The sequence below is a fragment of the Cynocephalus volans genome, chromosome X (genome assembly GCF_027409185.1).
Source record: "Cynocephalus volans isolate mCynVol1 chromosome X, mCynVol1.pri, whole genome shotgun sequence".
Taxonomy (NCBI): domain Eukaryota; kingdom Metazoa; phylum Chordata; class Mammalia; order Dermoptera; family Cynocephalidae; genus Cynocephalus; species Cynocephalus volans.
Window position 1 is genome coordinate 178291572 of NC_084478.1, and position 15175 is coordinate 178306746.

General features: G+C 58.9%; 2 protein-coding genes across 3 annotated transcripts; both read right to left on the bottom strand.

Moving 5' to 3' along the window:
* Positions 1–578: 578 nt before the first annotated feature.
* On the bottom strand, positions 579–5391 carry NAA10 (N-alpha-acetyltransferase 10, NatA catalytic subunit). The gene is made up of 8 exons (XM_063083591.1): positions 5190–5391; positions 4711–4809; positions 4269–4327; positions 3319–3364; positions 3110–3225; positions 2871–2915; positions 1570–1654; positions 579–872 (listed from the first exon to the last, which is right to left on the bottom strand). Exons 1-8 carry the CDS (start codon positions 5208–5210, stop codon positions 636–638), a joined length of 708 nt encoding a protein of 235 aa, XP_062939661.1. The 5' UTR covers positions 5211–5391; the 3' UTR covers positions 579–635.
* A 176-nt stretch (positions 5392–5567) lies between these two features.
* On the bottom strand, positions 5568–12991 carry RENBP (renin binding protein). Of its 2 annotated transcripts, XM_063083616.1 has the most exons (11): positions 12913–12991; positions 12592–12701; positions 12398–12473; positions 12073–12148; positions 11720–11892; positions 10849–11073; positions 10259–10340; positions 9558–9733; positions 8601–8732; positions 5786–5873; positions 5568–5695 (listed from the first exon to the last, which is right to left on the bottom strand). In XM_063083616.1, the coding sequence occupies exons 1-11, from the start codon at positions 12937–12939 to the stop codon at positions 5583–5585; spliced, it is 1278 nt and encodes a 425-aa protein (XP_062939686.1). In that variant the 5' UTR covers positions 12940–12991; the 3' UTR covers positions 5568–5582. The 2 variants fall into 2 exon arrangements, with proteins under 2 accessions (XP_062939686.1, XP_062939687.1); XM_063083617.1 differs by lacking the exons at positions 5568–5695; positions 5786–5873 and adding an exon at positions 7497–7736.
* Positions 12992–15175: the final 2184 nt, after the last annotated feature.

The following is a 15175-nucleotide window of genomic DNA, read 5'->3' on the forward strand; positions in this document are numbered from 1 at the left end:
GTAGATAACCCCAACGTCTGCATCTGGAGCCCAGGAAGTAAGAATTGGAGCTGCTACAGCCTAAAGTGTCAGTAGTGAGAGAAAAAGGCAGAAGACGGGACATTCAACATACAAGCCAAGCAGAGGTAGTGAAGAATGTCAAAAATGGGATAACTACCTTTGAGGTCTGAGGCTGGCTAGCCCAGGCTTGTTCCTCAAAACACATTCAGAGTGGAAGAGCTAAAAGGGCCCTGAAGGACCATCTAGTTCAGCCCTGGGGCATTAATGAGGACACAAGGCCCAGCAAGGCAGTGGCAGAGCAGGGCTCTGAAGGCAGGGCGTCTGCCTACATGGCAGGGGTCTCCCTCCCTGAGCCCAAAGCTGCTCAAAGTGGTCAGATTTGGGAGTCCCACCTCCAAAGCCCTGACAGAGCTCTCTCCTTGTACTTGGGCTTGGCAGGACGCTCTGGGCCATGAGGCTGGGAGGCTCACATCCACACGGTCACAGAGGAGCTGGGGAGAGGCACACACCCTTGGATGTGCGCACACAGGCATGCACACGCACACGCACACACGCGTGTGCACACACAAATCCCCCAGGCCACGAGGTGAAGTTTATTGTGAAAGCTCGTGGGGTGAGGATGGGATGCGGCAGCTCTAGGAGGCTGAGTCAGAGGCCTCCGAGCTGTCCTTGACGTCAGTGCTCTCTGTGGTCTCGCTGACCTCGCTGAGGTCCTTGCTGTCCCCACCACTATCCTCCGCGGCCAGACTCTTCTCCTCACGACACGCTTCCCCTGCACTCGGAAGCGAATTGCCTTTGCTCTCCACCTTGTTCTCGATGGCACCCAGCACCACGTGTCTGCCTTTTTCCTTCAGCTCCAGGTGCCGCCTCAGCTGCCACCGGGAGCCCAGGGAGAAGCGAGAGGACAGAGATAGCGCCTAAGTTTCCAGACAACGGGGCGGTGAGAGCCTGGCCCTGTCGCCTGCCAGGGGTAGGGCATAATAAGAGGCAGCAGGGCCAGGACAGGAAACAGGACCAAGTGAGGAGACCTGGCTGGAGTCCTGGCTCTGGGCCTCAGCTTCCTCATCTGTAAAATGAGGCTAATCGTGCCCCCTCACACGGGCTGCGGTGAAGCCCCCAAGAGGGAACTATGCCCCTTCACCAGCAGTGCCCCCTGAGGAGCCTTGGGCAGGCCTCTTTCTCCACAGCCTGTTTTGTCTTACCTCTGAGCAAGCAGGCCGCAGCTGTCTCCAGGCCACCCACAGCTGTTCCTGGGCTGTACCCACTGCCCCTCTAGAAAGCCTCCTCCTTTTGCCTCTCACGTCACCCCCACAAGCCTCTTCCTCAGAAAACAGCATCTTGGGGGGATGGCCTCCTCGACAGCTCAGCCGAGGCCTGCCTCCCCACTGGACAGCTTAGGAAACCAAGGGCAAGAGGGGCCACGACTCCCAGCAACATAGCCACAAGGGCTGGCACCAGAGGCAATCTCCCCTTCCAACCACTGTGGACTGCCTCCTGTCTCAGGGCTCCCCGCCTGCCTTGCTCTTCTCCACTGTGGGGACCACTGCCCTGGCCCAGCTGGACTCTTACCTCATCGGCCATCTGGGTGAGGTCCCGCTTCATCGCATACGCATCTTCCCCATCCGCATAGTATTTGGGCTCCACTTCACTGATCCTGGGGGCAGGGGGTGGGGAGCAAGAAGGAAGACCCTGACCTGGTATCCTATGCTAATGCAGTGTTGAGTCATTTTTTCTCTCTGACGGACCCTTGTGGAGACAGCAAGCCCAGCTAGAAGGAATTCTTTTTCAGGAACCCCATTTCCGCCATGGCCTTCCCTCTGCTCTCTCCAGCGAAGCCTAGCAGTAAGTAGCGCCCATGCCCTTCCCTCCCTGTCCTGCTCCCTGTCACTTACTGAGCACGCAGCTAGTTGCTCTGCCTAGCTATGGCGAATGGAACCCGGGAGAGGGGTGCTATGGCCCTGGTTCGAGGGTAGTCACCCCAGGCAACATGGCCCCTGCCCAAGTAGCATGTGTGCAGACTCAGGTGGCCCTGCCACTGGAAGGGGAGCTGGACTTGATGGCCTAGAAAGGCCTGCCAGCCAGCCCTAAGACATGGCAACTGTTGACTTAGCATATGAAACAGTTCCTACCAGAGACATCCTAAGCCGGGTCCAAGATCACTCCCTTAAACACCCAGCCTGGTGGCCACCACCCTTCCTAACAGTCCCTCCTCTTCATCCTCCACCAAATTGGAGCCGAGTGCTCTGTTGACGGGCCCTCCATGGGCAGCCCAACTCAGCCTCACTTTCAAGTGCCTTTTGCCACTGTCTACTGGGCATGCTGACTCCCTGCCAGGTACTCTTTCACCTGTGCTGGATACACAAAGACCCCCACACGTCCTCGAGCAGACCTGCCCCCATCCACCAGGCTGCCCAAGGCTCTAGGTCCCTCCGCTGCTCTAGCTGATGGCCCTGCCCTCCTGGGTGCACACTACCCTTCCTTCTGCTCCTGCTTGGATGCTTCTAGGTGCCTGGTCACCCAGAGTCCTGCTTCTCAGCATCTGCTCATGTCCTAGGCCCGTATCTCTCTACTTCCAAACTTTTGCTAAAAGCCTGATGTGCTCTTCACCACACCGCCCTCCACCAGCCTCAGCCAGCATCAAGCCAAGCCACCTTCTCCATCACCACACACATCAAGCACATTTCATCAGGTAGGTGCCATCTGCATGCTAGCTTTTCAATCAGCAGCCACCAAGTGTGGAGCAGGCATCCCCCGCTTCTCAAGCCATCCCCACCCCTCTGCCTGGAAGGCAGCTCAGCTCATCTCAGCTGCCTGGATGGGCCAGACCCAGGACAAGTCCCAGCCCATTAGAGAAACCTAGATCTACTTACTGAAAGTTGAGGGTGTTGGAATAGAGGTGCAGGGCGGCCCGGTTACTGCAGGGGAATAAGGCACTGCTGAGCTGCACAGACAGGGACAGCATGTCCAGGTCCTGCCCCTCCTTCTAGTCCCCCCTTCCCACTAATCCCACTTCCTGGATCTTCTCCAAAAGCCAAGGTACCCCAAGTCCCCCTATCAAGATGGTATTGCTTCCTCCCCGCATTTCCCCTTCTCTTGGCCCGGCTGCCACCTCTTCCTGACATGCAGAGAGACGTATTTGGCATTGAAGTTCTCTATCATGGCTCGGGAGGCCTGGTCCATCAGCTTCTGAGCCAGGCCAAGGCGCCGGTGGGAACGCTTCACAGCCTGGTGGGAGAAGGGCAGGCAGGGGGTGGGACCTTGAGGGCTGCCCCAACTCAAACTTCCACCCCAGCCAGAGCATAGATGGGCCCTACGTACCAGTGAGGTGATATGTCCATGGGGCACGTCATCTGGGTCCTCTTCCCTAGAGAAGGAGAAAGGAGAGACTAGAAAGAAGTTGCAAGCAGATGCAGTCACGCCCAGGCCGCGAACATGGTGCAGACACAAATTCCTCTAGGCTGGCCCTACAGCCCTCTCGGACTTGGGCTGGGGGAGAGCTGAGAACCTCTCAGATCAGAGCAGCCCATGCTGTTCCCCTCTGCTGCCTCAAAACACATGCAGCATCCACCAGATATGTGCGGTGTCAAGAGAACACTATTCTGTGATCAGAAGAAATGGCTGTCAAGCCACAAAAGAACAGGAGGAGCCTTAAATGCACATTGCCAAGTGAAAAAGCCAGTCTGAAGAGGCAACAGACTGATTCCAACTCAATGACATTCTGGAAAAAGCAGAACTACAAAGACAGTAAAAAGTCCAGTGGTTGCCAGGGCTTGGGGGGAGGGAGGGGCGAGGCAGAGGAGCACGGTGAAACCCTTCTGTGTCATAGGTGGACACATCATTTGTCCGAACCCATAAAGCACACAACTGAGAAAACCACCATAATGTCAACTACGGCTAATAATGCATCAATGGCGGGTCATCGTTTACAATAAAGTACCACGTAACATGTTAGTAATAGGGCTGGCCCGTGGCTCACTTGGGAGAGCGTGGTGCTGACAACACCAAGTCAAGGGTTAAGATCCCTTTACCAGTCATTTTTTTAAAAAAGAAAAAAGAAAGAAACAACATGTTAGTAATAGAGGGAAGTGGGGGGGATTATATGGGAACTCTTTGTATTCTCCGCTCAATTTTTCTATAAACTTTATAGTCTATTAAAAAAAATGCGTATTATTTTTTCGAAAACCCACAGCAGCATCCACCAGGCATATGGTGCTGCCCCCTGCCCCAGCCCCGGCCGTAGGCTTCCCTCTTCCTCCTTGGTGACTCACATTTTGGCCAGGACGTACCCCACAATCTTCCCATTCTCATCCTCAGCAATGTAAGAGAGCTGGTGACAGGGAGGGAAAGAAGTTAGAAAACAATTTCATGTCAGAGTTGGAGGAGCCCTTGGAGGGCAGCTGCTCCTACAGCCCGCCTCCAGCTGTGCGCATGACACAGAAGCTGTTTAAGTGCTGAGCTCTGTGACGGTTCGTGACCTCTGGACACCACGCTGTGCCCTGTCCTTGACCCGGAAGGGGACAGACACAAGGTAGGAGTCCTGCTCCTGTTGTGCTCTCCCTTCAGATACCTCCTTTCCATTTGCCCCCTGACCTCACCGGACCACGCAGCCCCCGGGCTCTCACGGCCTTGCCCACTCCTCCGTAGCCACCCACATGGGCTTTGCTTTTCCTCGCCTGGCTTCCCTCGGCTCCCAATTCCACAGCTGCCCACCTGGGGCCAGGAGAGGCCGTGGTAGAAGTAGTACTTCATCTGATAGTTCTCGGGCAGGCAGAGGAGGTTGCAGTGCTGCATGTTCATCAGGTCCTCCGGCTGCGGGGGAGGGCGGTGGGACGTCAGTGCACGGCGGCGGCGACTAAGCCCCCCGTCTGTCTGCTCGACCCTCCGCGGCGCTGAGCGGCCTGACCCACGGCCGCAGTGCACAACCCGTCTGTTCCAGCAATGAGCGGGAGCGCCCCGGAGGTCCCCGAAGCCCACCCGGGTGACGCGATGCGGCCCCGACATCAGGCAAACGGGGGATGCGCAGCCGCAGCCCCGCGCCCGGCCCCGCCAGCCTCCTCTCCGGGCCGACACGGCGGCCGCGGGCGTTCGGGCCCCCGGGCCGGGCTGGGCCGGGCCCCTCGAGAGCATGCGCACGCGGCCGCCCGGCCCGGGCCCACGCGGCGCGGACAGCCCCCGTCCCGGGCCCTCACCCTGGCATTGCGGATGTTCATAACGGCGGCGGGGCTCGCGGGTCCCAGCGGCTCGCGAACGCGCAGACACCTGCCGCCGCGCTCCGGGACGACGCCGGGGCGGCCGGGCCGGGGCTGGGGCTGGGGCTGGGGCTGGGGCCGGGGCCAGGGCGGGGTACGGAGCTGGAGCTGGGCTTGCGGGGGCGGTGACGGAAGGGGCGGTGCGCGCCGACCGGATACCGGCCGGAAGTGCGCGGCCTAGGGCTCGCCCCTGGCCGTTCGGCCAATGAGAGGCGCGGGCCTATCCGCGGGGCGGAAATCGCCCCGGAGCCGGGGCAGGCGGAAGATGCGGCGCGGCGGCCGCCCCCGCGAGCCCACAGACGCGCGCACACGGGCAGCTGGGCGGGCTCGGCTTTATTCCGCGCCACGGCGGGCGGGGGCGGGGACCTGGGCCGGGGCGAGGCGGCTCAGCAGGGCGTCCAGCATCTCCTCGCACATGGCCAGGCACCGCGGCACGTGGAAGCAGCCTGCGGGGAGAGGCGGGCGGCAGGGTTGGGGGGGGGCCAGAGCGAGACAAGTGCCACGAGCCCCTGCGGCCCAGCCCTGGCCCCACTCACCTTTGAAAGGACCCCCCTTGATGGTGAGGGCGACCTTTCCGTCTCGGTTCAGGTAGCCAAACCATTCCCCATACTCGGGATCGCGAAACTGGAATAGCAAGGAGACAGTGACAGCTAGCGCCTGCAGGACACGCCTACATGCCATGGCCTGGGGAAGGGGCGCTCGCCGGTCCCACTGCACCGCTACCGGGGGTCAGAACCCGGGTTGACCCCAGGTAACGTGGCTCCAGAATCAAGTGCTCTTAACCGGGACACCGAGTCCTGGAGAAAGATGAAAGCAGGGATGGAAGGTAGCAGGCAGTCTGCAGCTGTAGGCCTCGAGATTAAACACTGAGGGGGGAATAGAACCCCACTCTGGGACGATAGAAATGTTCTATATCCTGATTGTGGCGGTCGTTATATAGGTGCACACATTGTCATGACTCTGAACTGGACACATCAAATGGACACATTTAAGGGTGTGTAAGTTGTACTTCAATACAATGGATTTAAAGAAAGAATCTGATGGAGGCAATGACCTGGCACTATATAAGTGACACGCCCGGAGCTCCTGTTTCGTGCCTCACAGGATTTTTAGTAGATGAGACTGTGCACATCCATCACTGACATCTAACTCGTGTCCTTCCTCACCAGTGATTCCCAAATGCATCTTGTCCTCTCTCTGCCCCTGCTCTGCTGCTTCTGATACAGGGAACAGCAGCTCAGTGGACACAGTCCACACTACTTCCTTCTCTCCTGCCCCCATCCCATCACACACCTGTCAGGGCACACTACAGGGCCCTGGCCTGGGTCCTTCCTTTTCCTTACCTGATACAAAGTTAAGTAGAGCCCTTTCTCAGAAGGATCACAGATGAAATCAATTTCATTGACATTGACTATCAAAATGTCTCAAATTGTAGCCTATGAGAGTTAGTGTATTCTTCATAAGGGGTAAAACTTGTTCTGTATCTACTCATACTATTCTCCGAGTTACATTGTTTACATTCTTTACTTTTTGACTACTTGATCTGAAACAGGGAGAAAATGAAGAATTCTTAAATTTTCCACATTAATTGCTTTTCTGTGCAGTTTTGTTTTTGTTTTGTTTTGTTTTGTTTTTTTTTGTTTTTTTGATATCTGGATTCTCTGTTGTTGTTTGGTTGTGGTTTTTTTGGCAGCTGGCCGGTAAGGAGATCCAAATGGATATCTGGATTTTTGCTTTCTGTATTCTCTTATTGGTTAGTGCATAATATATTACCTGTTGACTATAGCTTTTGTAATTGTTTAATGTCATCTCTCTCTCATTGAAATGTATTTCTTCCATTTCACTTTATAGTTAAAACCGGTGGCCTTTAATACATGCTCTTTATGAATGCTTCCGATATGAAGATACACCCACAGATCTAACAACTGGTGCTGTTTGGAAGCATTGCCGCGCCAGCGTGATACTTGGAGATGCCTCTCTGACTGCAACATAATATACACACATCTGGGATTTCTGTTGTTGACAAAGCCAGGTGCTGCTAATACCACTGTGGTTCCTTGCCTCTGTTCATAATGGAAGCAAATGCTAGATTTCAGTTAGAAGTTAGTTCAAATAAAGACGTAATGTTCCCCCAGGTTTTGCAGCCCACAGATCCGGGGATAAGATCCCTTGCTATAGTCCTTCCAGTACCCAGGTTTACCAACGGAGTGAGTCAGTTGTGGCTTTAGAAACACCTGATAAATCTTCATTCACCACCCAGTCCTTGCACCCGTGGGTGCCCTGCCCTGGCGTGGCACTCGCAGGCACAGCTCATCACTCTGCTGTAGTACTTGGACCTCTGGGGGGCCCTGGCTTGGTTTCTTTCCTACCCCACAACTGATTCTTGTCTCCTTTGCCAGGTGTGCTCCTACCCCGTCTTCTCTTCTCCTTGGGCGCTCGGAAGCTTACTTTGCCTCTTGGCTCTCAGTAACTATATCCTTGTGGCACCTAAACATTTGTGGTCAAATAGAGACGGAGAAATCCAACTTCTGCTGGACCAGACCCTGCCCCTTCTGCCCCGCAGCTCTCACCCTGAGCCTCCTTCACTCTCCCGGCCTCTGCCCTGTGCCCTCCAGCAGCCTCCCTTTCCAAAGCCCCCAAACATACCTAAATCAGAGAGGTGACTCCTCTGCACAGAGCCCTTTCCCTGCCCCGTCTGCCTTTATTCCCTCCCACTTGCCCTCATTCCCAAGTCTGCCAGGGCTCCTTGTTTAAAGTTATGAAGCCCCCTTGCTGGGCTCTGGCAGGTCTGACATGCTCCTGCCATGCGCCCTTTCCTCGCTGGGCCCTGCCCCAGTCGCTCAGACACTCCTGCCATACTCGTACATTGACTCAGGTCTCCGCTCTATCTCCTGCTGCCACTCAGGAGGTTTTCCCTGGCCCTGCTTCTCCTGCTTTATTATTTTCTGTAGCTCGATGGTCACTATGTTTGCTTGTTTCCTTGTTTATAGACTGCACACCACCACCCACACCCCTCCCTCACTGAAATGTGAGCTCTAGGAGGGCAGACTCTTTCTCATTGAGTGGACAGAGGGCACTAGAGCCCCAGGAACTCTCAGACCATTTGAGGGGCCACACCCAGGGAGGGGGCAAGGAAGGGGATGGGGAAGAGCCTCCCTGGCCCCAGCCAGGCCAGACGCCCCCCAGGCCTGCCCAGCACAGCCTCTACATGCCCCCCATCCCTGCCCAGCCTCCTCCCACAGCCTCAGGAAAGCCTGGCCCTGGCACGGCCTGCCGGGGGAGGAATGGCTGCCTGCCATCTCCTCTGCACCCTCATAGAGCTTTTAGAGGGGACGAGGAGGCAGCACTCACCTGGCGGAAGGTGTACTCGGCCACCTGGTAGAAGAGGTGTAGCAAAGCAGAGTCCCCACTGTCACTGTAGCCCATGAGGAAGGCAATCATGGCTTCACTGTGCGGCCACCAGAGTTTCATGGCCCACTCCAGCTGAAAGCAGAGCAGAGGCAGTTGTCTGGGTCCCCCCGCCCCCACAGCCCTCTCTGCAGGGTGCGTCCCCCCCCTTCATTTTACCAGACCTGGCTCAGTCTGCATCTGGCCCAAGCACTTGGAGCTTAATTGTGGGACATCTCTGGGGAGAGTATCAGTGGCCCCCCAGAATGGGACTAGCTTCCTGACCTGGATGCACCCCAAGCAGCCCCTCTAAAATTAGAGCGAGGGTGGGGCAGGCTCCCCTAGCCCTTGAATCAAAACCCTGTCTTGTCGGGCCGAACCCGTGGTGCACTCGGTAGAGTGCTGCGCTGGGAGCGCGGCGACGCTCCCGCCGCAGGTTCGGATCCTATATAGGAATGACCGGTGCACTCACTGGCTGAGTGCCGGTCACGAAAAAACGACAAAAAAACAAAAAAAACAAAAAAAAAACCCTGTCTTGTCCATCTGTCCTTAAGCCCCTTGGACACTCGGCTCCTGTTCATGGTCGGGACAATCACCCTCCGGTGACCTGCACCGGATCAAGGTGCAGTCCAAGACAACACAGCATAAGCAACCTCGTCCGGCCACCAACACATTAAAGTTGCCCAGAGAGCCTTTCAAAGGCACTGGGCTCTGGACAGAGGGACATGTGTCTGAGCACCAGCATGTGCACAAGCTCCCTAATGGTCTCCATATGACATGGGCTTAGGAACCACTGGCACAGAAGTCAGGTTCAAATCCCGAGTCCCCTTCCGTGAGACAAGGATGACTACAGCACCCCCCTCCCAGCGCAGAAAGCCTTAGAACAGGGTGAGCAACGCATGGGTCCTGTGTGTGCCCCACCTGGGTGGGGCAGAGGTCGTCGGCGTCCTGGAAATAGAAGAGGCCTCCATGGTCAGGGTCCCATCCAGAGCGGAAAGGCAACAACAGGAACTTGTTGATAACGTGGGCTCGAAGTTCAGGGTCGCCTTTCCGGATGGCATGGCGCAGCAGGAACCAGCCTGCTTCCAGTGCGTGGCCTGGCGAGGGGCTGGGGTGAGGCGGGAACCAGGTCCGCCCCCAGGTGCGGGAGAGTGTGTGTATGTGTGAGTGTGCGTGAGTGTTCGTGTGTGTGCATGAGTGTGAGCGCATGTGTACATGAGCGTGAGTGTGCGCGCATGTGTGCACGAGAGTGTGCGCACGTGAGTGTTCGTGTGTGCACACGAGTGTGCGTGAGTGCGAGTGTGTGACAGCGAGCGCTCTCAGGCCCGGGCAGAGCCTTCCTTCCTCCCGAAAAACTCCCCGCCCCAGACGCCCCCCCCCCCCCCTTTCAGCCCTTCCGCCCTGCCCTGAAGGCCGCTGCAGAAAGCTTCCCCTGACTCCTGCTCCTGCCGCCCCGCCGAGGCCCGGGCCCTGGGAGGCCTGGCCCCTCTCCTTTGCCTGCTTCTCCATGCAGGGTGAAAGGAGGAAAGCAGCCCCACGTGCTCCCCGTATCTGAAGCCCAGGGCCCAAGGCTGAGCACACCCCTCCTCCTGGGAGGCCCCCAGCCCACCCTGCCCCCTCACCTGGGTTCTGGTGTCTCCCCAAGCAACCAGAAAGTTCCTTGCCATCCTCTGACACATTCTCCAGCACAGCCTGTCCATCCCTCTGCCAGAGGAGAGGAGAAAGTAGCTCTGCCTCCAGCCGCCCCCCAAGTCCCAGCAGAAAGACCCAGCCTCAGAAACCCCTTTCTCCCACCCGAGCCTCCCGAGCTGCAGGCCTGGGCTGGCCTGACTCAGAGGGGTGTCTGAGGAGGGACCAGTTCACTCCCCCGTCGGAGAAGCCTCTAATCCTTCCTTCAGGCATTGAGCCTCTGGGGGGAGGGCGAAACATTACATGGGGACAGACATGGCGGGCTTGGTCACCCACAGAGGCCTGGGAGGATTAGGGGCCACCTGGATCTCCTGCTCTCAGGACTTGCCTGGGGCTCTGGCCTCTCCCACAGCCCTCAGCCCTACCTGGCTCTCTCCTTCCCGAGGACCCTGGCCACACCTCGCCCGGAGCCTCCCGTGTCTCCCATGGTAAAGGTGGAGGGTGGGTGCAGGTGGAGGAGGCACCCCGGAGAGTGGGGTGTGGGCTGGGGTCGCCCTGCCCCCCGGTTCCCCAGCGGCCCCACCTGGACGTGCTGTAGAATCCTGTGGGCACACCAGTCGCCCAGCTCCGCGTGTCTGGCTGCCAGCTCCTCGTCCGCCTCCCCGAGCTGCTCCACCAGGCACAGCAGCATCATGGGCACCGCCATGGGCTCCGCGGCTGGGGCCCCTGGGAGTTGGGGCCGGCCCAGCCCGGATGGATCCTCTCGCACCCAGCGGACGATCTGATCCATCATCTCCACCGCTTCCCTCTGGCGGGGCAGGCAAGGGGAGGCCCAGGCTGAGGCTGCATCCTGTCCCATCTGTCCCATCCCCCAGGGTCCCGAGGACCGGGCCTGGGCCTGGGCCTGGTCCCAAGGTCGGGTGCTGGGCGCCAGGAGATGGCCACACCCTGCCACGGGGGCTCCCAATCTGGGGGTGCAGGCCACTCGCACGTAGCGGGTCGGGGTCTGGCAGCACGGGGTCCCAGAGGGGGAGAAGCCCCCTCCCAGCCAGGGGTGGGGCGTGGCTAGGGCCCTCCTCTGCCCGAGGCCCCGGGGGTGTTCGGGGGTTCAGAGGGGAAGGAGACTCAGGGGGAGGGGAGACACCCACAAACACACGATGACAATACAGTGCAATAAGGGAGACATGGGCCGTGGTGGCCCAGAGGAAGGACCTCGGGACTCTGCAGAATTTACAACACGGAAGAAAGGGATGAACAGACTTCAACTTTCAGGGGAAGCTGGACTGTCTGAGGAGGGGGGAAAGGAGAGGGATGGACAGAGAACTAGGGGCGCGGTCCCCAAGAGGGACGCAGCTGAGCCAGCTCACAGCACCGTGCGGGGCCGCCTTTGAAATGCTGGGAGACGGTGCAGCCTTAGACCCAGTGGTTGCCGTGGCAGCCTTCCTTCCACACACCTGGTAGCGCGTGTCCCCTGTCACCCTCCACAGCTCGTTCATGGCCATGGTGTAGAAACACTCGCTGAAAATGGTTCGCTGCACCTTGACTGGGCGGCCGTCCCGAGTCAGTACAAAGGCACACTTTTTGCCAGGAGGTGCCACCCGAGCATAACGCAGCAGAAATTCGCCACCTGGCGGGGGAAGTTGGCATGCTAGGACTCAGGTGAGGACGGCCCCGCCATGCTGCCTTCGAGCCTCCCCAAGCCCTTTGCTGCTTCTAGACCACTCTGGCACTCTGGGAACTGGGCACACGTGCCCTATCGAGTAAACATGGGCGGGCTGCTGGGAGATGGGGGCAGGGCAGAGGGCACCTGCTTTTGCTGAGTCCAGGAGCTCAGAGTGGTGGAAGCGCTCAAACTTTCGGTACAGGCGACAATACATCCATACCTGTGGTGGAAAAGGAGGGAACACGGTTCAAGGAGGGAGCGGCTAGGGTGACGGGGAATCCTAAGTGTCCTTATGGTGAGGACAATGTTGAGATCATGAGCCTTGTCGTGTGCGTGTGCGCCTGTGTGCGCGCCTGTGTGTGCGTGTGTGCGCGTGTGCGTGTGCGTGTGGCCTGAATGAATCTGGACACGCCAAGCTGACTCTGGCTTCCGCCCCTGGGTAAGCTGCCAGGCTGGGAACATTCCCTACCTGCCTCCCCTGCAGCCAGACATATTTGAGGTCGTCATACACCTGCCCATCGCGGCCGAGGCAGGTGAAGAAGCCCCTGTGGGATGCGCAGGGTTAGCGAGGGCGGGGAAGGGGCCCGTCCTGCCCGCAGATCTGAGGGTTGCCTGAGAATGAGGTAGGGGCTTGGGAGGGGCGAAGACGCTGCTGAGGCGTACCCATGCTCCTGGTCGTGGGAGTGCTCTGTCCAGAAAGCCACCACGCGGTCCAGCTCCTGTCCCACACGCTCCTTCCAGGCCTGCAGGGTCTCCCGCTCCTTCTCCATGTCCTGGGGGGACTCGGGGCTTGGAGGAGCAGTTCCCCTACGGGACTTCCCCATCTCTCCGGGTCCCGAGTTCCCCACTGTGCTCCAGCGGACCCCAGCGCTGCCCGCCCCGTCCCTCCACAGGCCCCGGGCCTCAGGAGCCAGCCGTCGGGGATCCCCCCACCTCTGCGTCGGGCTTCTGACCCCACCTTCCCCCGCAAGCCCCACCACTGACCAGTCGCAGTCGGAGACCCCCGCTCATCCCTCCCTATCCTCCAGGAAGGCAGACGGAGCTGGTCGCGGTCCCGTGACCGTCACTCAGCTGACCGAGCCGAGCCCCACCCACCCCCTTCCTCAGGGTTCCGCAGGGCCCGGGGGCGGGGCCCACGGCGGGGGCGGAGCTTGCCGTCTCCGCCTCCGCCATCGGCCTCGTCAGGACCCTCCGGCGGCCAAGTCCCTGGAGGCCTGAGATGGCCTCTGCTGGGCGCCCTCAACTCAAGATCCTCTTGGTGGGAAATGCTGGGTGAGCTGGCAGGACGGTCTGGGACGAGGGGGCACCGCGGGGCTGGCCTCCCCCCACCAGCCACTTTTCCCTGCCCTTGAAGTGAGCCTGGAGAGGACCCTAGGGGGCCTGGGGGGCCTGGGCTGAGCCTGGGCAGTGGCCCCAGCAAGCTTGTGGCACGGGGATGCAGCAGGAGAGGGGACAGCTGGAAATGTCTGAATCCACAGACCCCTCTGACCTGTGACCCCACAGGGTGGGCAAGTCCTCTCTGTCAAATCAGTTCATCACCAACAGCTTCAGCAGTCAGTATGGGGCAACCATTGGTGCTGATTTCACGGTGATGCAGCTCGAAGGCCAGGCGGTAACTGCGGGTAAGGGCCAGCATCCCCTCACTGGCTCTATAACTGTCTGACCCGCCCAGATGCTCCCAGCAGGCTGGCTGAACTGGGCAGCCTCACTGCTCAACAGAATTATGTGAAGCAGCAGCTCCAGGGGCCACGATGCCCCGGGGTTCCCAGTATGGCTTGAGGGAGCTTGGATTTCTGCGTTGTCCTTTCTTCCAGAAGGATGGATTGTAGCCCAGGAATGTAACCAAGCCTTTCTGCCTCATTGGGGCAGCCCTGGGACATGGCAGGCATGGAGATGTTCCAGTCCCTGGGCATGCTGTGTGCTGGTCTTTGATGTCACAGTGGCTGCCTCCTTCCCGGCTGCGGCCACTTGTCAGGCAGAGTTCCTGCTGCAAACTGACCCACCCAAACCCAAATGATTCCCCTTTGTGATGCTTGGGAGTAGGACTAACCTCCCTGGCTGGCAGGTAGGTGTCCACTCCCGTTGCTCTGTGTTCACATCCACTTTCAACCTTAGCTCATGCTTAGGGGATCTTGGCTTTGTGGCCAGCTGGACTTGTGTCCACCTGTTCTGTTCACAGTTCCCTGTCATTATTTATGGTGCATCTGTTCATGTCAAACCTCTCCCCTGCCTCCCTTGCCTGTACATGCCCCTTACACCTAGCCAAGGACAAGTCTTGGTATGTGGAGGGTTCCAGGTTCCTATGGGTAGGCCCCTTGGCCTTGGGTCCAGTGGATGGTGCCTTGGTCAATGCAGAGGAAGAGAACGGGAAGAGCTTTCTCCAGCAGCCAGGGAGCAGGGTGGGCACAGGTGTCATGCCACATCTTCCTGCCCAGGTCTCTCCCCAGGATGCTGAGGAGGGGTGTGCTCGGACTCAACTCAGTACTTTGACCAGTGCCCTTGCCTTCAGGAGTGCGATGCAGGCCGCCATGAGGCAGGATAACATAGGGAAGGTGGAGGGTTGGTGGCCCTGCAGGTGCTGGCTACAGGAGTAGGGTGGGAAGAACCCTTGGTCCACAAAACCATCTGTCACACTTCTGGCAAATCTGCACAGGCCCCTCCCCTTCTGGGACCAGCTCCACATGGATCCTTCACTCCAGCTGGCCCATGTCCTCCCCACCCCCTGCATTGCTCCTACTGCTCTGCTCTGAGGGACAGTTCCCCTCACCTCTCCCTGGGCCTTGCCTCCTGTGAGGCCGCTGTCCTGACTCCCTGAGGACCATACTCTGGGCTCAAAGGCAGGTCAGAACTGGTGCAGTGGGGAAGACAGAGCCATGGACTCTGGTGCCAAGACCAACAAGCTAGGTGCGGGGCACAGCGGACCACACATAGTATGAGACACCACAGAGCCCAGCAGCGTGGGAATCAGGGTAAGGCTCACCCTGCAGAGGGTTCCCGAAGTCCAGTGGGCCTGGAACTTCCTGTGGTCCATCAGCAGGCATATCCCCCCCACCCCCACGTCACAGGCAGAGATGGAGGCTTTTGATACCTAGGGGATCTTCTGGTACCAGAGTGACTGGACTTTCTGGGGGCCCTGAGCTCACGGCGGAAAGCACGTGGAAGCTGTGGCTCAGCCCCCTCCCCACAACCCATCCGGAGAGGCCACCAGTGACCTGCCAGGCCTTTGCCTCAGTCCCCTGCCCTCTAA